Source organism: Colletotrichum lupini, chromosome 8, assembly GCF_023278565.1.
Source record: "Colletotrichum lupini chromosome 8, complete sequence".
In the NCBI taxonomy this organism is placed as follows: domain Eukaryota; kingdom Fungi; phylum Ascomycota; class Sordariomycetes; order Glomerellales; family Glomerellaceae; genus Colletotrichum; species Colletotrichum lupini.
In genome coordinates, this window is record NC_064681.1 from 3,392,970 (window position 1) to 3,418,221 (window position 25,252).

Genomic DNA, 25,252 nt, shown 5'->3' on the forward strand with positions numbered 1-25,252 from the left:
ATAAATTCCTTTATGGGCGAGGGGTATTACTAGCGTAATTATAATTACGAGAGCTATACGAAATACTAATAGTAATAATTATAAAAGAGGAATTCGTACTATAGAACTAAGTATAGGTTAATAGAGCATATAATTACTTTAACGAATTTAGAAAAAGGGTAAACGACCTAGATTTCCTCCCTATAATTACTAACAGAAATCTATTATTATAAAAGGATATACTAGGGCAAAATATAGTACTAGAAGTACGATAATTAATAATTCTACCTATTTTAATTTATAACTCGTTACTATTACTAATACGAAATTCGGCGCTAATTAATTAATAAAAAAGGAGGTAAACGACCTAAAGTTATTAATAATACATAGCGACGTAGGGATCGTATATAAATACTAAAAATCTAATAATAAATACGAAGTAATTTATAGACCTTAAAAAGATCTTTTTAAAAAAGAAATTATATTCTAAGGGGAAGTATAAGGTCTTATAAAAACCCTAATAATGTTTTATAATTACTATAAAAAAGTTAAAATTAGGGAATACTAGTACTATTTAGTAATTAATATTGTATTCGTAAGTAAAGCCTCTAATTACTATTACGAAGTAGTACGTAATCTTAATTAAAACGACTTTTTTAGTATAATTAACGCAATCCGAAGCCGCTTCGAGACTTACGATAGGAACCTAGAGCTCCTATTTAAGCTACGAGCGATTTTTTATATATTTATAGCTAGGATAATAGAGGGTAAATTGCGAGTAGAGATCCTTAAAGAGCTTATTAATCGAATTAATAAGCTAGTAAAAACCTAGCTAAATAAGGGGATAAATAAGCAAAAAGTTAAATATTTTTATACCGTAGTTTAGCGTATACTAGAGGTAAAAATAACCCTATACTAAGTACCCGAAAACTACGAAACGCTCTACTCAAGGCTAAAATTTAGTTTTAATATTAAAACGAGAATACTATACTAAACTTATTTCTAAGCGTATAACGGCCCTTATTAATAATATTAGGTCGATCGAACGTATAATAAAAAAAGAAAAGAGGCTAAATACGGTAATTGCTAGTAAAGAGGCCTAGATTCGTTAAATAAGTAGAGATTTAACTTATAAATAGGGTAATAAAAAAGGTAATATTATATTTATAAAAAGGATAAATATTAGTTAAGTAATTACTCTAAGGAAGAGCGTACTAAATCGTATAAATAATATAGAAAGTCGAGGGTAATAAACGGTAAAACTAGCCCTCGTCGGTTTAACTAATTTTTTATTATATATAAGGGCAGATCTGGGGGTATAGAACTTAATAACGGTAGCTAAAGTAGCGGCCTAAAGCATATACCCCCTATAAGAGATTTAGAAAATAAAGAAGATCTTACCCCCTATACTAACGAATTAGATTATAACGAAATCGACGATATTAATTACTCTTTTTTTACCCTATTAGCCTCTAGAGGATATACGAGGCTAAACGAATAAAAAGTAGTAAAAGCTTTTAATAAATAAGCTTTTATTTACGAATAGTAAAGAAAGGTCCTTTAAATAACGGATATAAAAGTAGCTAAAAGGGCGAATTTAATAGGGCTAAAGCCTATTCTCTTAACGATTAAAAAAAAAATACTATCTTTTTTAATATTTAAAAAAAAAGAATATAATACTAAGTAAATTTAGGAGTAGTTAGAGGGGTCCTTTTTATATTACTTAAATCCCTCGAATACTAAGCTCGTATAGGTATTTTACGTAAGCGAAAAGTATAACTTAAATAATCTTTATAGGATTATCTTAAATACTAGGGTATCGTAATAGTTAACTAAAAAAAAAGGGTAATTCTAGGCGCTATAGAAGATCGTATTAGTAACGCTTAATACGTTAATAGCGGGTATTATAAGGATTAGTTTTAGCTTAAGTAAGGAAATCGTCGCCCTAAGTATAATAAAAATAGAGACGTACTTTAGAACGATAACTTTCTATATTTTACTTATTAATACCTTATTTCTTTTATATTTAAAAAATATAGATTAAGTAGGTATTATATTTAATAATACGAAGAATAGAATCTCTAGCGGTAAGTACTTTAAGATAGTTAAATAACGATAGGGGTATATATTTATAAAGCTTATTAATAATACGAAATCGATTAATTACCTAACGGAAAGTAAGCTTAGAAAACTATACTAAAGATTCGGGTACCTATCGGTTATAAGGCTATATAACCTCTTAAGATAATTAAGTAATAATAATATCGAAATAGGGGCGCTAGAGTAGTTAATAAAAGTATATTACTAATACTAAATAAATGCGCAGAGCCTACGTAGATTTAAATTTAAATTACGTAATAAGCTTAATTTTAACTAGGAAATCGTTATTAATATTTTTTATTTAAATAGTTAGTTAGTACTATATATAATCGACGTAGTTATATCTTTCTAAGTAAGGTAATTCCTCCGGGATTTATAAATAAAAATAGTATAAATAGCCTTATAAAAAGGCTAGATCGATATATACTAAGGACCGCTAGATAGTATTAGAACCGATACTAATACTAGCTTTAAATTAGTAAAATTTAGGGATAATACGACGGCCTACGGTATATAACTAAAAGTCGTACCTATTAAAGCGCACTATAGTATTAAAAAAGTAAAAAGGGCATACTAGTAGTTAAAAAGGGCGTTTAGAATTATTAAAGAGGAAAATCCGGATTCTATTAATAATAAATACCTCTAAATAGTACTTAAATACTATAACGATATTATAGGGCCTAACGGACTTATATTAACGCTATTAGTATTTAGAGTATATTTAAAAACGACCTTAGCCTCGCTACTATCGCTAAGTATAAGCTAACGAGCCTAAGTAATTAAAAAAGTAATACGGGCACTGTGCGAGGTAAGTATAAGAAAGTAAGTTAACGAAGTAATTACTACGCACAATAGGCCCGATATAGGGGATAATTTAAATATATTACTAAGTTTAAATATATAAGTATAGCGCGAAATTACTTAATAATAGGCTAGGCTATATAAGTTAATTTCCGTTAACGAGCGCTCTTATATAGTTATAAGAGATCGTAACTAGCTACTCGAAGTATTAATTATAATAGTTAGACCGTACTATATAGATCTTAATAAAGTAATTTCTAACTTATAAAAAGAAAAAGAGCTAGGGGAAACTATATAACCCGTAGTAGAGGTATAAGAAATTATCCTTAATAAAATCGTCGTAGTAGTACTAATAGACGACGAGGAAGAGGAAATTATTAAAAGGGTACTAATACTACTAGTAAAACGTCGCAAAAAACTACGATAATAAGCCCTAACGCGGCAATTTATTATTAATAACGAGGTAATTAATACTTTTTATATAGTAAAAGAGAAAGCCGATTTCGAGCTAGTAGTTAAACTACGTAAAGAAGGCGTAATTATAATTATTAAAAAGCTATATAAGGGATTAGATCTTATTAAAATAAATACTTTTTATAATCGAGGGGTCTATCGATTTATCTTATATAACTTAGAAAAATATATAAACCTCTATATATTTAAATTATAAATAGTTTATAAGATTAAAAAGAAAGGAATACCCTAGCCGTATAAGAAGTCTAAATATGTAATTTAGGGGTATAGTAACGTTAAAAAAGCGACGTTACTTATATAATCGCTTATTATATAGCGCTATAGCTAACGATTAATAATAATACTAATAGTATCGCTATAAAAAAATAGATATAAGATTTAGAGCCGTAATATTACCTAGGCTTATACCTAATTAGCTACAGGGCTTATAAGGAAAATCCTAGCCTATTTACTAAAAGAAATAGCTAATAAGTACTTAGAAAGTACGATTATTAAAGTACTTAAGCTACTATATAAGCTCGTAAAATCGGGTACTTATTAATAAGCTACTTACTACGATTTTTATATTAATTAACTATTAATAATTATTTTTACGTACGACCCGTATTTATTAATTATAAAGTATAAAGGCGACTAATTTAGGATCGTCGGAATATAGACCGACGATATATTAGGCTTATTTAATATTAACTTTATAAAAAAGGAGGATAAAGAGCTTTAGAAAGCGGGCTTCGTAATAAAGCTAAAAGAGGTCCTTATAATAGATACCCCCCTAGTATTTAATAACGGGATTTTTATAATTAAAGGGGAAACCGTTATTTTTTAATAAAAGGGGTAGAGCGAAAAGATTAACTTTATTAATCCGAACGTAATTAACGTTAAGAAGTAATATAAGGCTAAGCTTGCGTAAGGGGTATATATTACGAGTATTTATTAACTTAAGGCGATTTTTAACTATATTAAGGTAATATAAGCTATAGATCTAACCGAACGAGACGTCGAGGTACTTAATAAGTAGCTTAAGTAGTAATAAACGAATCTTAATCGAGGTCTTATTTACTACCTAATCGACTTTATAATTAATAAGCTCTATATCTTCGTTAATAGGTTATTTACGAATAATAATAACCTTATTTCGTAATTAGGGTATATTATTATCCTAGCTAACGAGAGTATAAGTAAGAGCGAATTTATTATATATAATAATATAATTTACTACTCGTTAACTAAAAATAAGTAAGTAATAAGAAGTATATTAGCGTCGGAGGTTTATAATATAGTTAACGGCGTTAACTTCTCTTATATAATTTTAATAATACTAAGGAAGATTACCGATCGAATTAGCCTTCTACTTATTTTAATAGTTATTTATATTAATTCTTACTTACTATATAAATACCTCGTTAAATTAGGAACGACGAAGGAAAAGAGGCTTATAATCGATATTATAGCCTTTAGGTAATCGTACGAAAGGCGTAAGATACTCGAGATTTATTAAATTAATAGTAAAAATAACCTCGTAAATACTTTTATAAAAGTAGTATTAAATAAGGGATTAGAGTAATTCGTAAGTAGTAGAAAAGTTATTATACGAATAGAGGGATAGGTTATATAAAAAGAGTAGAGAAAAGAGGGAAAAGGAGACGACTTAGTAAACGGGCCCGAGGTCGAATTATACCTCTAACTATAGCGGTTAAATTGATAAAAAAAAGAGAAAGTTAGTATTAAATTAGAAGTCTAATTCGACCGCAGTATATAGCTAACTATATAAGGGCTAATTAAGGGCCCTATTTACGATTATTATAGCTAGCCTAACCTATAGTTAGAACCTCCTTTTTATACCTAATACGTAGATATTTATATAGTTTAATTAATCTCTTTGTTAACTACGGTTCGAACTAACTACCCTGTAATAGGGATACTAACACAGGAGGAACCGAGGGCAACACACAAACTCAGATGTTGAACCTATATGATCAACTGCGAGCCGGGTCTCGCTGGTTCGACTTGCGTGTTTCCAGCATTCATCAGGTTGTCAACTGTTGCGGCAACTACGACTTCTGGACGATGCACGTGGCTGATGAGGTTGCGGACGTCGTACTTGGGAGAACGGGAGAGAAATTGGACGACGTCATCAAGGAAATTAATCGATTCACGGATGAGAATCCTGGCGAGGTCATCTTCTTGCAGTTCCGCTATCTGCTTGGTGTCCGCAATGTGCCGAGCTATGGCCCCATCTACTGGGATGAAGGTATCAAGAACAAGTTCTTCGACAAACTCAAAGAGATCAAAAATCGGTGCCCTGGACTTGGTAAGAGTTTGCAAACGTCGAAGATTGGCGATTTGATGGACAAGAATGATAACAAGGGCTGCGTGCTTATCTTCTTGAACACCCAGCATCTGTCTAAGGAGATTCCTGATGACCGCAAGCATACTTCAATCGGCGAGGGCATCTATAACATCAATCATATCGACTTGACTGATGCGTGGCCTGAAAAGGAAGATACGAAAGAGATGGCTGAAAAGGCGATAAAGATGTGGAGAGGAAGGCCAGATGGCATTTTCCACATCGGCCAGTGGCTCAGTACACCGCATCCCTTGACATCGACGTTTACCTACGACCTCCAGTCAATCGCCGTTCTGCCTACCAACCCCGCACTCTACTGGAAGGGCGTGAATGAGATCTCGTACGAATACTACCCCAACGTCCTCTTGGTCGACTACATTGGCATGGTGATCAAGAATGAGCCTGGATGGGATTCGTTGAGTGCTGAGTTGTATACTCTGGCGATCGGTCTTAACTTGTACACAATCAGCGAGAACTGCACCATCAGCCCGAGAAGGTCCCCTTTACTCGCAAGTCCGAAGAATTTAAGGAAGCCTCCGAGCCCCTTAGTATCGCAATTCAACGGCATAATTTATGCGAATGGGACGACTGTTAATGACCCGCCGCTTGGCCTTCATCCGGGTCGCGTCGAGGTTTTGAAGAACGGCACAATTTTCAGCAATGGCACAGTCCTGGAAGAGAGTGTACCCAACCCGGACTTCAACTCTATTCGGTTTTGAGGCTACACAGCGGTCTTTTTAACACTTTGCAGGCACATTCACTAGTTTGGTCAACTTAGTAAAGTTTCTACTTGATAGATGGACACGTCTTTGAAGTCATAATCAAATGTGCGAAGTGAGCGTGTCATGAAACTGTGTAGTATTGAGAAAAGTCGAGTTGGGGTCGTAGTGCAGTTCGATATTAATATGTACATGCAAAGCCCCGCTAGTCCCAAACCTGCCCTCTCTGGCCAGGCCCATGTCTTTTCTTGCCAATTAGGGCCTCGCTCATATTTGCTTTGCCTCCTTGGCGCATTACTCTGAAGGGCTTGATCGTGTATAAGAGACAAAGCCCAAGCACATTTCCAGGCCCGAAATCCCTTCGTCAGTTCAACCAAACCCGTTCCAATCCAGTTGCGTCTTCGGCGCCCTGGCGAGATAGTCATGTCTTCTACCATCACAGAATCCGTTCCGGCCACAACCACTGAACACCTCGCCATAACCACGCCTTTCGTGCAGCCGCCAGACTGTTCAAACCAATGGACTACGACAAAAACGTCGCACCGGTCTCTTGTTTCAATCTCCGGCAGCGAAGTATACCGCGACGTCATATCGAAGGTCTCTGTCTCTGCTCCCTCATCATCATGCTATCCCTCTGGATGGGACCGCGTCGCAGAGTACAGCCGGCTCAATTTCAGCCCGGGCGTGTGCCCCGAAGGATGGACGTATTATAGCATGGCACACACATACACCGAGGGCCCTACATCAGCTTACTGCTGCAATAGGTTGGCTTGCACCATTTTCTTCATCACTGCAAATCTTGCTTGTCGTGTCTATGACTTGACCGCTGACTAGAGGTGGAGTGGATTCAATTACACTCGGGTCAATGGAATGGCGTGCGCCGCATGGCGCCCAAAGACCGAAGCCCTTTCCAACCCCGAGGACGCGAAATCGGACCAAGTGCTCATGATACATACACCATGGACCGTGACTTGGGATGCATCTGATACTGCGACCTTGACGCCAAAGCTACCGACATTGGCGAGCCCAATGATAGTACCGACGTGGACAACTGGTCAGACGATCCCGGATGGAGTTTATGACTACAAACCGCCAAGACTTGAGAGTATGCCTGACCCTACAAAAGACAGTCTTTTCATGTTCCTATTGGTTGGATGTCCTGTAATTTTTTTCGTGTTGGTCTGCTCATGCGTGTTTTGCTGCGTAAGGAGCTGCAGAAAGAAGAGGCGGCAGAGAAAGGTTGTGATTGTCGCGGCAACGCCCGCCGCACCTACTTCGCCACCTAAGTGAGAAGTGAGCCTCTGGATAGAGAATCTCTTCATGATGGAGTTTTGGCGTGAAACCTTATCTTGTAAATACTTTCAACAAATCTTGAGCTCTTTGATTACCTACGTGTTGCTGGATTTGAGATAGCCTTAGTAGGCTTTGGCTTCGCTGTTTCAAGACGCAATTCAAATGAGCCTCTCTGAAGACCATACTGAAGAACTGTTCATAGGATTACTGCCAACACGTTGCGAACATGATGCCGTTGATCGCGTGCAGCAAACAATTCTTTCTCCCCGTGACACAATGTTGTTTTGCTGGAGAAAGGGGGCTCACCCTTACTTCCCATGCTTCGCATAAGCCTGCGGCCAGTCGCCTTGAAGTCGTAGTACAACGCCGGACTGTACATGAGATTGAAGCAGTCAAAGCATGTAGTTGTCTTGAATTTATTGAAAGGAGTATGTATCACCGAGAAACCAAGAATACTCGTGTGACTGCCCTCGAAGCGACTACTGTCTCGTAGGCAAGATCTTTCGAAGTTGATCGTGAGCTGTGGGATATCGGTGTGTAAGGAACGTTAACACATATCTCTGTTGCCTCATCACAATACGGCCGAATTTATTGTTACGAATCTGCTGATCGAGAGAAGGAACGCAACGTTGGTTGAGGTTCGGAGAGGAAAAGCCTACATAATCACAGCTGATGGGCCGGCCCATGTGCACTTGAGCAATAACAGGTGCGCTGCACTTCATTGGCTCATTGCTCTTCTGGGTGCATTTTGAACATGGGAACTCGCTTGAGTGAAGATCAAATGCACATTGACTTGGGGTGGAGTGCGGTCTGAGAAGAAGCTGCCCTTGGCAGTGTAGCGTGACGTGGCTTCCGAGTAGTAGAGGCCAAGTCTCTCTCACATTCGTCCGCGAAGTAGAAATTCACTATCAAAAACTCTTCAGCAACCCCCTGACCAATTGACAATGATGCGATAGTGGACATATTCGAAACAACTACTCGTTAGGATGTTCTTTGCCGGCTGAAACTGGATTGCAAGCTGTTAAGCTGAGGTCACATGCAGGTAAATCATTAAGCAAATTTCAGTTGCTTTTGATCCAGCTGAGATTGGGAGGATTCACTTCATCTACTCGGCCCAGCGCAATTTCACAACCAACGCAGGCGAGGACGCTGGGCTCTGCACAAGTAGGGCGCAGCTAGAAGCTGGACTTGGCACCAGGCAACGTTGAACGTAGTGATTCGATCTTCTCCCTGCAAAAACGGATCCTTGCTTCGCAGTACATGTGAGTAGCCGGACAACGAGCTGTTGGAACCATTGGGATCGGAGTTCCAGACAGGCGAGGCCCCAAATTAGACCCAACCAACAAGCTAAACGAAGGCCCGATCACATCTGGCAGAAACTTCTCATGATTCGTCGAGAACCTTGCAGATTCGAGCATTCTTCTTGGCCCGTCGGCTGTCTTGTCTTTTCTGGTGACGCTTTCCTGCCGCAGGCCACGCTTGGCTGTCATTGAGGCACATACATGTATCACCGAGAGTAGGACCCATTGGGTTTCCCCGACATCATTCCTCCAACAACAACCCTTTAGTTCAGCTATCAGCTTCGCCATTGTTTTCTGTGCGTTCTATCTACATCCCGAGCAGGCTCTCGCTGCTCGGTCGCGATGAGGGCCACGGCAGTTGTCCTCGCGGCAGTAATTCACTTCGCATACGCTCAAGAGATAGACGATATTCCTGCATGTGCTCAGGATTGTCTGGGTGAAAGCCCTACGGAAAACTGTCACATATTGAGGAAACCTGATTGTGCTTGCCGTCTTGGAACGAGCGATCTCTTTCGTGCCCAATGGGCCGCTTGCATAAAAAGATTTTGCAGGTACCAAGAAAAAACAATCCAAGGTATGCTTCTCTTGATCTCACAATGAGAAAGCTTCTCTGTCTTTCACTATCTTCGACTCTGAAGCGCTGTATTGACGCTAAGTTCAAGATGTGTGGCCCCCCTTTGCGGCCTACTGCGTCGCCAATGGCTGGCTCAATACTTTCCAGACGGATGTGATTTCTACAGCGACCTTGACAGAAACACAACCCAGTATCATCACCATTACTCAATCCGCCACTTACGATGTCGGTGGCACGTATGCAACCGTGAGTATCGAGACATCCACATCATGGACAGAGTCTGGCTCGACCGCATCACAAACCATCACATCAACGACGCAATCAACAACCTCTATACCCGAATCTACTCCTACCGCCGAATCTACGTCTACGATTGATGGTGACAATAGTGACTCCTCCTCGGATCGGTTATCGACGGGAGTGAAGGCTGGAATTGGTGCTGGAGCTGCCCTAGCGGCAATGCTGGCTGTAATCCTACTCTTTTGGTGGCGAAAGAGGAACAAGGCCAGCCAGAATGTTGGTAAGGAGGATAATATCACACCAGAGCTCGGCGGCGAGGACAAATCCAACAGATATGAGTTGGATTCATATACGGCACCATTGGAAGCCGACAAGAAAAACCCCGTAATATTTTCAAATCAACAGAATCAGATAATGGCCGAGCTGGACGGAACTCCGTGCGCATCGCCTGAGCCCAAAATTCACGAAAGCCTCGAGGTCACGCCTTCAGTTGAGCAGGACACGGTATCACCGGAGGTCGTGTCCACGATTTCGCTCCCAAAGTCGCCCCTATCATCTGCAACAAGTCGGATGTCACCGCCCATAATTGGAGATCGTATCAATTCCTCGCCGGAACCTCCTATTGCAGATATGGCTGAGCTGGAGCACCTGCTACATGAAGAGCGGCTCTTGAGGGACAGGAGGCAGACGTTGGAGCAGTTGCAGCGGATACAAGCGGATGAACTTGCTTTGGGGGAGCGAATCAGGACTCTGCGGCAAAGTCGCAACTAGGGATAAGCATCCAAGCACGCTGCTTCACGAGGCTTCCAGGGTAATCGTTCATCAAGTGCGTTGCCTGTCATACGAGTCTTGACCAAAAGAGGCCCAGGAACAAGGGCTGCTATGATAGATTTAAAGCATGCTCAAGTAATCATAATACTGACTGTTCCATACATGTAGTCATACAGCCAAAAACTAAGTCCGGTGGAGACCTTTGGCAGAATTTCGGCTGAAGTCAATGTTTTTTCTTTTCTGATTCCGCACAGATACATGCATCGAAGCACGATGACGTCGCACGAAACTCCCAACCCACCGGGCCACAGATACCTGAGATAGTTAGTTATCATTATGGCTGAATAACACCGAGGTCAAATTTCGAATGAGGGGAACCTTCGAACCGACGATATGCGGAAAAGTGTTTCCGACCCGTCTGAAGTCCTATCCCACTACACACCATCTTGGAGGTAGCGGGGAAATCTCGACCTACATCATAGATCTTCCTCGAGCAGCACCAGTTCGGTTGGTCTCAACTTCAACTTCACACGCCATTCTTTAAACTACAGCCCTGTGTATACTTACCTTATTCTTATCTTATTCGACGAAGCACAATTATGGAGACACACCGAGCTGCTGTCTTGACTGTAAGCTACCTCACATGCACTATTCAGACTGTTCCACCCGTCTTGTCTTCTTCACACCATCGAACTCTGCAGAGACTTACGATTTGTAGTCGCCTCAAGGCTCAGATGGGAAGCCTACGTTTGCGGTGCGGGATGAACCGCGGCCAGTTCCAGGACCGAATGAAGTTCTTATCCGCCTATCAGTGACGGGTCTCTGCGGTTCCGATCTCGGTATGGCCATGGGCCATTTCGGACCCCTCGATAGGAAGATTCTCGGCCACGAAGGAGTCGGTCGCATTGCCGCCCTAGGCTCTAACATTGCGGCCCTCGACCAATCGGTCCAAGTTGGACAGCGAGTGGGTGTCGCCTGGACTCGCGATACTTGCGGCAATTGCGAGGCCTGCGTAGACCTCGTCAATGAGGGTGAGACGCGCTGTGAAAAGACACTCCACTCTGGTAGAGCGTACGACGGTACATTCGCTCAGTATACGCTTGCGCCGCTGCGGTACTTGGCGAGACTTCCTGCCCAGTTTGACGAGGTGCCTGACGAGGAGGTTGCGCCTATCCTGTGTGCGGGTGTCACTGCTTACAAGGCGATTAAGAATTGCCATGTTACGCCGGGCTCGTGGTTCGCCATCTCGGGAGCCGGAGGAGGTGTAGGTGCCCTAGGCGTCGCGTATGCCCGTGCAATGGGCTACCGCGTCATTGGCGTCGATGCTGGCCCGGAGAAGGGTGAAATCTGTAAAGACCAGGGAGCCGAGGTCTACATCGATGTTACCGAGCCTGGAACTCTAGCCGAGAAAGTCAGAAAGGCAACCGGAGGGTATGGGGCAAAGGCAGTGGTGGTGGCAGCTACGGCAACTGCTGCTTACCAGGATGCCTTTGAGTTGCTGGCGCCATTCGGGACACTGATGTGTGTTGGCATTCTGCCTTGGGAGGCGAAAGTAAATTTTAATCCCATCTGGCTTATCGGGAAGGGTTGGAAGATCCTGAGCTCCTCTGTTGGATCGCGTGCCGATATTCTTGAGGCATTGGAGTTTGTCAGACGACGTGTGGTCGTTCCCAATGTCCACGTGGGCAAAATCGACGACTTGGAGGAATTAGTGCAGACTATGCACGGCGGTCAAGTAAGTCATTCTTGAACTTGATTGTGTGACTGCTTGCTGACTTTCTTGTAGCTGAAGGGCAAGTGGGTTTTGAAGCTGGACTAAGCATGATGGACGGGCCCATTGTCCTTCATACGATTTGGGTAACATATTTCCGGAGAGTATTTGGATAATATCAAATAAGCGAATATACAGCTTCTTTAGATAATATCGTAAGTTCGATAATGGAGGTTAATTGACGAAAGACAATGTACAATGACGCCCCTTCTTGACATGTCTCGCTTGGGGCCAGTGCCTTTGTGATCCCTAGCCAGCATTGAAACATGCCAACCTCCAAGGCCGGGCTAATAACTGCTCAGATGTAAGGAACTCCAATAGAAGTCAAAAAGTAACTGCCAAGACAAGAATACGGTAGGCAGATAGGACAGAGTTGGGCTGAAAATCCCGCACAACTTATTAACACTCTCGGGAGATTTTAAAGTTCAATTTAACCAAGCTAAAACTCCTTCTTTGTTACCATCTTCCGTTCAATTATCGCCTACTTTATTTGCACTTGCTGAAGGGATTGCGATAGTTCTCAATACTGGTGGCCTGAGTACATCCTCAAAGCGTGAGCCTTGGGGCAAACTTCGCAAGCCTACCATCTGGCAATGCAAACTACGGCCTTGAATCATGGTGGCGGGCCTTCTTGGTCTTCTCCGACTCTTGGTAGACAACCCCCCAGCTTTTCCAACCCGATGCGGAAGTCTTGGGGGATCCTCAGGGGGCCTGCGACACGCGACAGGCCGGCTACTTGCAAAGGCCCAGAGATGCGGGAGTAATGTCGATTATCACCACGTGAAGTAATATCAGGGTGAACCCATTGTTTCGGGACACCAAGGCTGAGCATATCAGGCACGACATTTTCACGACTCATGCTCACGTCTGAAGTTCCCGGCCGCAGCCCATGGCGTGTGTCGCCGCGCGCTCTGTGCTTTTCGCTCCTCCTCTTCCCTTCCGAGTTCGCCCCTCCTCACAGCGGAGTCCATCCCCTCTCAGAATCCCAAGCAAATCGGGAATTAATTTCTTGAACAACTTTAATCAATATTGAAGGTCCAGAATCACGAGAAGAGAGGAGAATGACTTTGTCTTGATTTTTCGGCTTGGGTGCAAAGTATGGGCCACCGATGTTGATCAAGCAGATTGTCTGCTCACGATACCTACTAATCGGCCGCATGTCGGCCTCGGCACAACTTCAGTCGAAAGTGATCTTGGCAGCCTTTCCCTCGCCCGACCTGGATGGCAATCACACCTTAAAGACACTAGCGTAATTAAATGCAATCAATTGTCTACCGCGCTTGGCAGGTAAGTTGGCAGAAGCACTGCACGGCACGGCTAAACCGGACTTGGGCTTTGCCCCGATTCCCGCGCGGTTGACCACTCAGCAGTGCCAGGCAGGGCTGGCAGGGCGGCTTAGGTTCGAAAATAGAACCTCCTTTATTTGCGGGCATATCCGCGGGCATTCAATTTTGCGCGCGACTGTGGCAAAAATCTCTTTCCTCTCGCCTATGTTTCAGTTTCCCAGTTGCCAATCGCGGGAAGGGGGAGGAGGAGAATCACGGGAGGGAGGGAGAGACGCGCGAAATCGGAAGAACGCACGACCGGGGTCAAGGGCCACGCCGACAGGGGAATAACAGCCGGCTTGTGGACTGTGGAGGTTCTTGACGGATACGTGGGGAGTACGGCTATTCCGCACCCACACGAAGGCTATCCCGCACCCATACTAGGCCTACTTAAGCAAATAGTGGGCTGCACGTGACTGCACCGCCGTAATAGCTACATTTGACCTGTAACTTCTATTATTCCGGCAGTTTCGAGAGGATTAGAAGGCGTACCTTTTACTGCTGCTCCTTCCACTACTGTACCTTCTACTGCTATACCTTCTACTGCCTGCTGTACCTTCTACTGCTTGCTGCACCTTCTACTTTACCCTCTTTTATAATGCTGCCTATGCGCGCTTTTTGGAGTTAGAACCACGACTCTAGAAGCTAGTCTTTGCTTAGGGGAAATACTTCTCTAGAGCTTATATTTTGGTGCTTAAAAAGGTACCTATCCTGTTTTAAAAGTAACTAAAAAAGGAGGTATTAGATAGAAAAGACGTGTTAAAATAGGAATAATAGGAAGGCGCGCCCTGGCCTAACGTGTGACTACTTTTCGGCGGTGTAGTCACGTGTAGTCACGTGTAGTCACGTGTAGTCACGTGTAGCCCACTATTTGCTTGAGTAGGCCTAGTATGGGTGCGGGATAGCCTTCATGTGGGTGCGGAATAGTCGTACTTATACGTGGGCAGTTGGATTCTCTCTTAGCAGAAAGTATGCGATGACAAAGAGTGCAAGCGGTTGATTTGAGTTTTGTACGAAAGTGCCCGGGGATAGAGCCATGAAACGCCTAAACTTTGCTCTCAGTCGGACGGCAGAGCAGAAAGGGCAGATATTTTCAGCGAGGGATATCTCAAAGATCCGACTTTGTCGGCGAGAAAACCCCGTGCGTGTTCGTCCTTGGTCGTTTTCGGAAACTTGGGGCTTTGTCTTGCAAAGGTTATCCTGTCATCAATCAACCAAAGGCTTGCAAGCGAACTAGGGACCCCGATCCATACCCAGGGGTAAAAGACGTTGCGATGCCGCGATGGTTCGAAGGTCTCCACTCCGTCTAAACCTTGATATTGCTTTGCCCACATTAAGCAAGGCTTTTAGCGGGATGAATGGGTGCCGAGACAAGCCTCCCATTCTCAAAGGGCCTGTTGACAGGCTTCTAGCGTCTTCACATAGAGCCTGCAGGCTAATCAGTGCAAGTATTTCATAAGAGTTCCTGCCCAGACTTATGCGGCACCAATGGAATTGCGTGATCGGCTGCCTGAGACGCTGATACGCATGGTCGGTACTGATCGCTGTGTGTATTGAGTTTTGCAAGAGCTGAAGAGTCCGTAACGCGCTCGCTTGAGAGAAGGGAAGGGGATCCCGTCCATTTCGCACCCCAAAAGGCTGGTAGGTTGGCGACAGACGCGCGCCACAGAGTTGAGATGACGGGCTGCCGCTCGAAGATGGATGCATTCATCTTTTCACGGCTAAGTCGGGGGAACGCTTTTGGAAATCTGACACAAAACCCCACGTGGGACTGCGCAATTGCTAACGATATTCGGACTATGCAGTGGGTCAGAGTGCTGGGTACTACGTTCCAAAACGCCAAGTGTTGATTAAGGAGACCCTGCCTTAGTTCACATGCAACTCTGGCAGAGTTGGCTGTCCAGTCCGTGGTACCCTAGGTGGTATCTCGGAACTCTCTGAGGCGTATCATCAGCCTCAAGGGAAGCCTCAAGTCTGGGAGGCTAAGCATTGCCTTACCCAGCTGATGTTAATCGCGCAAACTCAAAGCCATTTAACCGCACGTCTTTCGACGACTTACGTCCTGCCTATTAGGCACTCGTCTGGGGGCCTTGACCAAGTTCAGATGGTATCACGGACGTCTATCACACAATAAATAGAATGCACAGGGGCATCCGGAAGGCCCCACGTCCATCAACGACTTCATGACTCGCACCTTAGCCCCGTGACTCCATCAATGTAACGAACAGCCAATCCCGCCCAGTCCACGGTTCTGGTTTAGCAGCGCACTGGCTTTTGGTACAAGATGATACCCATTTCCACCCGTCGCCCGCGAGGCTCGCTCGCGTGGATGCCAACCAACATCCATTGGCGTGCGGGTTCACGATGGCCTTCGATGCGGCAGTCGCATCTGTCACACTGACGGGCAGCATACTTTCGTTCCTCGCGACAACAGGTGTATTAATCTCATTCGCTCTCTACCATGAGCATCAGCGATCTTTCCGCCATGCTCTCGTCCTGAATCTGACGTTAGCCGGTAAGTTCTGCCCCTCGGCCAAATCCAACTTGTAAAATGAAGAATGCGTACGCTGACTGCGATTGTCGAACGAAAAGAGTTCATCAACTCACTTGGCAACACGATTTCGGGCATCATCTACATCAAGAACAAAGAACTTCAACCGGGCGCAGCATGCGTGCTCAACGGCATGGTCGGCCAGCTCTCGGTACAGGCATCCGACTTCTCTATCCTCGCCATCGCGGTCGTCACCTTCCTCACCATAACACGGAAAACCTACATGCCGAATGCATCGACCTTCCGAAAGGTCATGATCTGCCTCTCCGTCTGGGTCGTACCGCTCATCACCAGCACGACAGCGACTCTCATGGGTACCATGAAACCCGTGAGCGGAAATTGGTGCTGGATAACCCGAGAACGGCCCGATCTTCGATACGCACTAACGCACGGGTGGCGCTTCGGCATCATCTTCACCACGATTCTCATTTACCTCTACGTCTGGTGGTACCTCGGACGACACTTTCGCACAATGGTCAGCACATCTGATCCGTTGTACAATAGCGGAAACTCGAACGGTAACGTCGTCACATCATCGATACGGAAGAAGCAGGGATTCGAATCAATTCATACCCCCGAGCTGGAGATGGACCAGTTTGAGCGAGCGAACCCGACTTGGGGTGAGCTGCCACAGTTCTCGCCGACCCAGCAAGCTCAGCCAACGTCGCCTGTCGCACTGAGGAGCGCGCCAGCTGCCATGGCCAGAAGACCATCGGCCACTGAAGTCGATGAAGATAAGGAAGTTCAAGTACAACCAGGCGGCAGGCGGCCATCGGCGATCAGAATGGCACACTTCGCTGAAGACAAGATCGACGAAGAGCCGACAGGCGAGCAAGAGCCGGGCCGGAAGATGTCGGCAAGGATATCACGATTCGACGACCATGACATGGACATGAGCCAAGCCTCCGAGGCGCGGTTCTCTTACCTCGATCAAGAGGATAAGCTGCACAAGAGCGCTTCCGGGGGCCCGTCACACCTTCAGAAGGACATGCTCCCACCAGCAGCAATTGCTGCCCAAGCACAATTTGCTCAATACCGCATGGATAGCGGACCGCCGAGGCGGCCGTCGGTATCCATTTGGAAGAAGACTCACAGGAGCAGAAGCTCTACATTATCAGCATTATCATTCAAGATGCCGGGGACCCGGGAAATGCAATCCCGAGACTTCCCGACGAACCCGACCCTCGATCACGTCGACAGCAGAAAGAGCGCGCCGCAGAACGTGACCGCAACAATGATGAGCGACTTCCCCATCCGAACGCAGACGAGGAAAGTCGAGCGTGAGATCAAGCGCATGATGCTCCTCAACGCTTACCCGGTCATGTATGTGGTGCTCTGGATCCCGGGTCTCGTCAACAGATTGATGGAGGCGTCGGGAAACGGCTCGCAAAGTCGCGTTCTGGCGGCGCTGCAGAGCTCAAGTCAGTTTATCGGTTTGGCGAATGCAATCACCTATGGCTTCAATCAGCATGTAAGGCATAGGATAAAGGGCGACTTTTTCACATGGCTACGTCGAAGATGAACAGTTTATTATAAGAAAGAGCCGGAAGTGGCAGGACGAGTTACGAATCCGATGAAATAATACATTTTCAGAATACCCTATTAGTTAGTCAATCATAAGAATGATATCCATGGTTGCGATTCACAATTCTTTCAACATCGCTTGCCTACCTGTTCCACCCAGCACCCTCCTAAATCGATGACTTTAGACCTGAAGGTTTGTGATCGCCTGGCGTCTTTGGAACCAACTGAAAGTACGTCGCGAAGTTTCTTGACAAGTTTGTTGAATATATGTGCAAATATTGACCTATGCTTCATAGCGAACTAATCAATACTTTTGGCTAAAGAAGTAATAGAAAGCTCATTGGTTGGGTCAAAGCACCAGTCAAATGTCACGTTGCCAGCAAGGCCTCAGAGGCAGACCTGCGAATAATCCAGCGGGGAGGGAAGTGTGACTGTGAAATATTTGATTTGAGTGAGAGTTTGGCCAATTTATAGTGTCAACCAATCCTAGCGCTCGTACTTGATGGGACTAGATTTGAGGGATTCAGGAGGTAACGAATCGGGCCGGTGGCCAACCCCGGGTTTGCTAAAGACCAGCGCGGGGTAATCGGGAGTTCTCCGGAGGGCTCGGAGACGGGGGTGGAGCAAAGATTATCTTGATAGAACGACACACAATCAACAGCTCTTCCGTCTCTTATCTTCGCGCATATCATACTGTCGGCCGCCACCAGCCGACTTCGGATCGGTCGTTTATTATGACAGAGGAGGAGCAAACAGTCCAGCTAGCAGTGTTCATCTGTGATCTCAGTTTGTGATTCAGCTCTAAATGCGGTTGGTACAGTTGCTGACTAAGTTCAAACAGGACTCAGTAATGATACTGCTTTGTTCGCCTACCTAGCCCGAGTGTTGATAGTTCTGAATCACTTATGCGATCTGAATCACTGTCAGTCTTCCCGCGGAGAGCTGAAAAGAGACCTTGCCAATTCCAATCTTATTCACGCCTCAAAATGGTAGGTCAAGTCAAGGCGCAAGCCGCGAATCACTTTCAGCTGTCATCGCAATCTGGCGGGGTAGCTCAATCAGCAACCCCGCATCGCTGATCAACAAACTTATCGGAAGCTTCAGAGAATAGACCAAGTATCTCGCATCGTACCGGAAGCAGGCCGCCACGTCACAGCAATGCTTAATCCAAGAAAAAGGTTCAGTCGGGAAGGCATTACGTATCGGAAACTGTGAACTTAATGAGCTGCAATTGGCACTGGATGAGGACCCGAGATACAACAGACGTCCTGATAAGAATGGAATGGCAGGATACGACCTTGCATGTCACCATCGACCGTGGGAGCTTGATAATGCAAGGCTAGAATACAAAAGCACCGTCATAAGTCTTGGCATGCATGTCAGATGAGGGAAACTGCCTATCTCGCTCTCTTTATCTAGCCAAGAACTCTTGTTTATCAATACCACTTGATCAAGATTCTATACCGGCCCGGTGGGATAAAAGTGTCGGATTGGAAGTCCAATTCGACCGCGGCATACAGCCGACTGCGCAGGGGCTAATTAGGGGCCCTACTTACGATTATCGTAGCTAGCCTAACTTACGGTTAGAACCTCCTTTTTATACTTATTACGTAGATATTTATATAGTTTAATTAATCTCTTCGTTAACTACGGTTCGAACTAACTACCTTATAATAAGGATATTAATACTAATTAGTAATTAAACTCTACTATTATAAATCGGTAAGGTATCTCGCTATATAGAAAAAACGACCTCTTAATACTATATAGGATAAGAGATTTATATTAATTAACCTTATAGAAGTAGACGAAAAAGGAGGTAATTTTTAAATACCGTACGGAATTAAGTAATTATAGCCCTTTATTACTTACGAGAAGTCGACGTTTATTACGTTAAATTACGTTAATTAATAGAACTACTTAAGTAACTAGCCTTTTACCGTCGCCCTGAGTAGCTTTTTTACTAAATAACTTTTTTATAGCCGGCCTACGATTAGAAATTAACTAAAGAAGCTATTTAGAGATTATAAAAAGCACGAGGCTTAAAAAGCTAGAAGTATACGGAATAGTAAAAATCGGTAACTAGTAAAGATCCCGAGACTAATTACTATATCTTCTTATAGTAATATAAACGTCTACCGCTATTATTATTAAAAAGAACTACTAAAACCTACCCTTTTTTACTAAATAAAAAGGAAGATCTTAGTAAATACGATAGCTAGCGATTTAAAAGGGTAATAATAATCGCTAAAAATAATAAAAACGAGAGTAGTAGCGAGATAGTAAGAGGAAGCGGGAATCTCTTAAACCCTAATAAATTCGTTAAGTAGTAAAAGCACGGATTTACTACGACCCGCGCGCGGATTAAATATATCCCCGTTAAGATTAAATACGCTAGCGACCGTTAATATAAGTATAAGCTAGAGCATAACCCTTAGCGAGTTAGGGTAAAAAAGAAGAGAACGAAACCCGATCCTAAATAGAATCCTAATCCCTTATAAGTAGGTAAATATTAACCCGGACTATTAGGGGACGTAGATATATAGAATCGTAAATTAGCTTAATAATAAGTAAATTAACGTAGTATTAATCTATTTAACTAAGGTTTATAAAAGAAAGGGGCTATAGGGGTAACCCTTATTTTACGAAATCGTAAACGACCTTAGCTACTAGTTAGATAAATAGTTCGCGAGCGTAAGCTTAAGAATTACGAAAGTAGTTAATAGATTCCTCTATAGGCGAGGGGTATTATTAATATAATTATAATCGCAAGAGCTATACGAAATACTAATAGTAATAATTATAGAAGAGGAATTTATATTATAGAACTAGGTATAAGTTAATAGAGCGTATAATCGCTTTAATAAATTTAAAAAAAGGGTAAACGACCCAGATTTCCTCTTTATAATTACTAACGGAAATCTATCGTTATAAAAGGATATACCGGGGTAAAATATAGTACTAAAAGTACGATAATCGATAATTCTACTTATTTCGATCTATAATTCGTTACCGTTACTAATACGAAATTCGGCGCCGATCGGCTAATAAGAAAAGAGGTAGACGACTCGAAGTTACTAATAGTACGCAGCGACGCAGGGTTCGTATATAAATACTAAAAATCTAATAGCAAATACGAAATAATTTATAAACTTTAAAAAGATCTTCCTAAAAAAGAAATTATACTCTAGGGGGAAGTATAAGGTCTTATAAAAAACCCTAACGATATTTTATAATTATTATAAAAAAGTCGGAATTAGGGAATACTAGTACTATTTAGTAATTAATATCGTACTTATAAGTAAAGCCTTTAATTATTATTATAAAGCGGTACGTAATCTCGATCGAAACGACTTTTTTAATATAATTAACGCAATCCGAAGCCGTTTCGAGACCTATAATAAGAACCTAGAGCTCCTATTTAAGCTATGAGCGATTTTTTTTATATTTATAGCTAGGATAATAGAGGGTAAATTGCGAGTAGAGATCCTTAAAGAGCTTATTAATCGAATCGATAAGCTAGCAAAAACCTAGCTAAATAAGGGGATAAACGAGCGAAAAGTCGGATATTTTTATATTATAATCTAGCGTATATTAGAAGCAAAGATTACCTTATACTAAGTACTTAAAGACTACGAGACGCTTTGCTCGAGGCTAAGATCTAGCTTTAATATGAAAATAAGAATACCGTACTAAACTTACCTCTAAGCATACGACGGCCCTTATTAATAATATTAGGTCGATCGAACGTATAATAAAAAAAGAAAAGAGGCTAGATATAGTAATCGCTAATAAGGAGGCCCAGATTTATTAAATAGGTAGAGATTTAACTTACGAGTAAAGTAATAAAAAAAGTAATACTATATTTATAAAAAGGATGGATATTAGTTAAGTAACTACTCTAAAGAAGAGCGTACTAAATCGTACGAATAGTATAAAAAGTCGAGGGTAGTAGATAGTAAAACTAGCCCTCGTTAATTTAACTAATTCTTTATTATATATAAGGGCAGATCTGGGGGTATAAAACCTAGCGACAGTAGTTAAAGTAGCGGCTTAAAATATATACCCCCTATAAGAGATTTAAAAAATAAAAAAGATCTTACCCCCTATACTAACGAATTAGATTATAACGAAATTAAAAATATTAACTACTCTTTTTTCGCCCCGTTAGCCTCCGGAGGATATACGAGGCTAAACGAATAGAGAGTAGCAGAAGCTCTTAATAAATAAGCTTTTATATACGAATAGTAAGGGAAGGTCCCTTAGATAACGGATATAAAGGCGGTTAAAAGGGCGAATTTAATAGGGCTAAAGCCTATTATCTTAATAATTAAAAAGAAGACGCTATTTTTCTTAATATTTAAAGAAAAAGAATATAGTACCGAGCATATCTAGGGGTAGCTAGAGGGGTCCTTTTTATATTACTTAGATCCCTCGAATACTAAGCTCGTATAAGTATTTTATATAAGCGAAAGGTACGGCTTAGACGATTTTTATAAGATTATCTTAGATACTAGGGTATTATAATAGTTAATTAGAAAAAAAGGGTAATTCTAAGCGCTATAGAAGATCGCGTTAGTAATACTTAATACGTTAACGGCGGGTATTATAAGGATTAGTTTTGGCCTAAGTAAGGAAATCGTCGCCCTAGGTATAATAGAAGTAGAGACATACTTCGGAACGATAACTTTCTATATTTTGCCCGTTAATACCCTATTTCTCCTATATCTAAAAGATATAGATCGACTAGGTATTATATTTAATAATACGAGGAATAAAATCTTTAGTAGTAAGCACTTCGAGGTAGTCGAACGACGATAGGGGTATGCGTTTATAAAGCTTATTAATAATACGAAGTTAATTAATTACCTAACGGAAAATAAGCTTAGAAAACTATACTAAAGATTTAGGTACCCGTCGGTTACGAGGCTATATAACCTCCTAAAGTAATTAAGTAATAATAATATCGAAATAAGGGCGCTAGAGTAGTTAACGAAAGTATATTACTAATACTAAATAAATACGCAGAGCCTACGCAAATTTAAGTTTAAATTGCGTAATAAGCTTAACTTTAACTAAGAAATAGTCGTTAATATTTTTTATTTAAATAGTTAACTAGTACTATATATAATCGACGTATTTATATCTTTCTAAGTAGGGCAATTCCTCTAGGATCTATAAGCAAAGATAATATAGGCAGCCCTATAAAAAAGCTAGATCGATATATACTAGGGACCGCTATATAGTATTAGAACCGACGCTAGTACTAGTTTTAAATCGGTAGAATTTAGGGATAATGCGACGGCTTATAATATATAGCTAAAAGTCGTACTTATTAAAGCGTACTATAGTATTAGAAAGGTAAAAAGGGTATACTAGTAGTTAAAAAGGGCGTTTAGAATTATTAAAGAGGAAAATCCGGATTTTACTAACGACGAATGCCTTTAGATAGTACTTAAATATTATAACGATACTATAGGGCCTAACGGACTTATACTAACGCTATTAGTATTTAGAGTATATTTAAGAACGACCTTAGCCTCGCTATTATTACTAAGTATAAGCTAACGAGCCCGAGTAGTTAAAAAAGTAATACGGGCACTGCGCAAAGTAAGTATAAAAAAGTAAGTTAACGAGGTAATTACTACGCGCAATAGGCCCGATATAGGGGATAATCTAAATATACTACTAAATTCGGATATATAAGTATAGCGCGAAATTACTTAATAATAAGCTAGGCTATATAAGTTAATTTCCGTCGACGAGCGCTCTTATATAGTTGCGAGAGATTATAACTAGCTACTTAAAGTATTAATTATAGTAGTTAGACCGTACTATATAAATCTTAACGAGGTAATTTCTAACTTATAAGAAGAAGAAGAGCTAAGGGAAACTATATAACCCGCGGTAGAGGTATAGGAAATTATCCTTAACGAAATCGTCGTAGTAATACTAATAAACGACGAGGAAGAGGATATTACTAAAAGGGTACTAATACTACTAACGAGACGTTATAAAAGACTACAATAGCAAGCCCTAACGTAGTAATTTATTACTAGCGACGAGGTAATTAATACTTTTTATATAATAAAAGAGAAAGCCGATTTCGAGCTAATAATTAAACTACGCAAAGAAAGTATAATTATAACTACTAAAAAGCCCTATAAGGGATTAGATCTTATTAAAATAAACACTCTTCGTAATAGAGGGGTCTATCGATTTATCCTATATAACTTAAAAAAATATATAAACCTCTATATATTTAAATTACGAATAGTTCGTAAGATTAAAAAGAAAAGAACACCCTAGCCGTACGAGAAGTTTAAATACGTAATTTAGGAGTACGGTAACGTTAAAAAGGCGACGCTATTTATATAATCGCCTACTATATAGTACTATAACTAACGATTAATAATAGTACTAATAGCATCGCTACGGAAAAAGGGATACGAGATTTAGAGCCGTAATATTACCTAGGCCTATACTTAATCGGCCATAGGGCTTATAAAAACAATCCTAGCCCATTTACTAAAGGAAATAGCTAGTAAGTACTTAAAAAGCACGATTATTAAAGTGCTTAAGCTACTATATAGGCTCGTAAAATTAGGTACCTATTAGTAGGCTACTTACTACGATTTTTATATTAATTAACTATTAATAGTTACCTCTACGTACGACCCGTACTTACTAATCGCAAAGTACGAAGGTAACTAATTTAGGATTATTAAAATATAAACCGACGATATATTAAGCCTATCCGATATTAACTTTATAAAAAAAGAGGATAAGGAGCTCTAGAAAGCGGGCTTAGTAGCGAAGCTAAAAGAGGTCCTTATAATAAATACCCCCTTAGTATTTAACGGCGGAATTCTTATAATTAAAGGGGAAACCGTCGTTTTTTAATAAAAGGGATAGGGCGAGAAGATTAACTTTATCGATCCGAATATAACCGATATTAAAAAATAGTATAAGGCTAAGCTCGCGCGAGGGGTATATATTACGAGTATTTATTAGCCCGAGGCGACTTTTAACTATACTAAGGTAGTATAGGCTATAGATCTAACTAAATAAGACGTTAAGGTACTTAATAAGTGGCTTAAGTAGTAGTAAACAAATCTCGATCGAGGTCTTATTTATTACCTAATTAACCTTGCGATTAGTAAGCTCTACGTCTTCGTTAATAGGTTATTTACGAATAATAACGACCTTACTTCGTAATTAGGGTATATTATTATCCTAGCTAACGAGAGTATAAGTAAGAGCGAATTTACTATATATAGTAATATAATCTACTACTCGTTAACTAAAAGTAAGTAAGTAATAAGAAGTATACTAGCGTCGGAGGTCTATAGTATAGTTAATAATATTAACCTCTTTTACGTAATTTTAACGACGCTAAAGAAGATTACCGATCGAATTAGCCTTCTACCTATTCTAACGGTTATTTATATAGATTCTTACTCGCTATACGAATACCTCGTT

At 41.5% G+C, this 25,252-nt stretch overlaps 7 protein-coding genes across 7 annotated transcripts; all 7 read left to right on the forward strand.

The window, feature by feature from the left end:
* Positions 1-1,864: 1,864 nt before the first annotated feature.
* CLUP02_15499 (uncharacterized protein) lies at positions 1,865-2,023 on the forward strand (the record flags this gene model as incomplete). The annotated part of the gene is made up of 1 exon (XM_049294423.1): positions 1,865-2,023. A coding segment is annotated over one exon (159 nt), but the record flags the coding sequence as incomplete, so codon positions are not given.
* A 3,290-nt stretch (positions 2,024-5,313) lies between these two features.
* On the forward strand, positions 5,314-7,254 carry CLUP02_15500 (uncharacterized protein; the record flags this gene model as incomplete). Its single annotated transcript, XM_049294424.1, has 4 exons — positions 5,314-6,413; positions 6,517-6,535; positions 6,630-6,783; positions 6,842-7,254. The coding sequence occupies 4 exons, from the start codon at positions 5,314-5,316 to the stop codon at positions 7,252-7,254; spliced, it is 1,686 nt and encodes a 561-aa protein (XP_049151570.1).
* A 36-nt stretch (positions 7,255-7,290) lies between these two features.
* CLUP02_15501 (uncharacterized protein) lies at positions 7,291-7,706 on the forward strand (the record flags this gene model as incomplete). The annotated part of the gene is made up of 2 exons (XM_049294425.1): positions 7,291-7,569; positions 7,638-7,706. The coding sequence occupies 2 exons, from the start codon at positions 7,291-7,293 to the stop codon at positions 7,704-7,706; spliced, it is 348 nt and encodes a 115-aa protein (XP_049151571.1).
* A 1,650-nt stretch (positions 7,707-9,356) lies between these two features.
* CLUP02_15502 (uncharacterized protein) lies at positions 9,357-10,599 on the forward strand (the record flags this gene model as incomplete). Its single annotated transcript, XM_049294426.1, has 2 exons — positions 9,357-9,432; positions 9,677-10,599. 2 exons carry the CDS (start codon positions 9,357-9,359, stop codon positions 10,597-10,599), a joined length of 999 nt encoding a protein of 332 aa, XP_049151572.1.
* A 500-nt stretch (positions 10,600-11,099) lies between these two features.
* Positions 11,100-12,418, forward strand: CLUP02_15503 (zinc-binding dehydrogenase; the record flags this gene model as incomplete). The annotated part of the gene is made up of 3 exons (XM_049294427.1): positions 11,100-11,228; positions 11,318-12,334; positions 12,386-12,418. Coding segments are annotated over 3 exons (1,179 nt in total), but the record flags the coding sequence as incomplete, so codon positions are not given.
* A 3,381-nt stretch (positions 12,419-15,799) lies between these two features.
* Positions 15,800-17,768, forward strand: CLUP02_15504 (uncharacterized protein; the record flags this gene model as incomplete). Its single annotated transcript, XM_049294428.1, has 3 exons — positions 15,800-15,802; positions 15,895-16,210; positions 16,288-17,768. The coding sequence occupies 3 exons, from the start codon at positions 15,800-15,802 to the stop codon at positions 17,766-17,768; spliced, it is 1,800 nt and encodes a 599-aa protein (XP_049151574.1).
* Positions 17,769-22,357: 4,589 nt separating this feature from the next.
* Positions 22,358-22,591, forward strand: CLUP02_15505 (uncharacterized protein; the record flags this gene model as incomplete). The annotated part of the gene is made up of 1 exon (XM_049294429.1): positions 22,358-22,591. A coding segment is annotated over one exon (234 nt), but the record flags the coding sequence as incomplete, so codon positions are not given.
* Between the last annotated feature and the right edge of the window lie 2,661 nt (positions 22,592-25,252).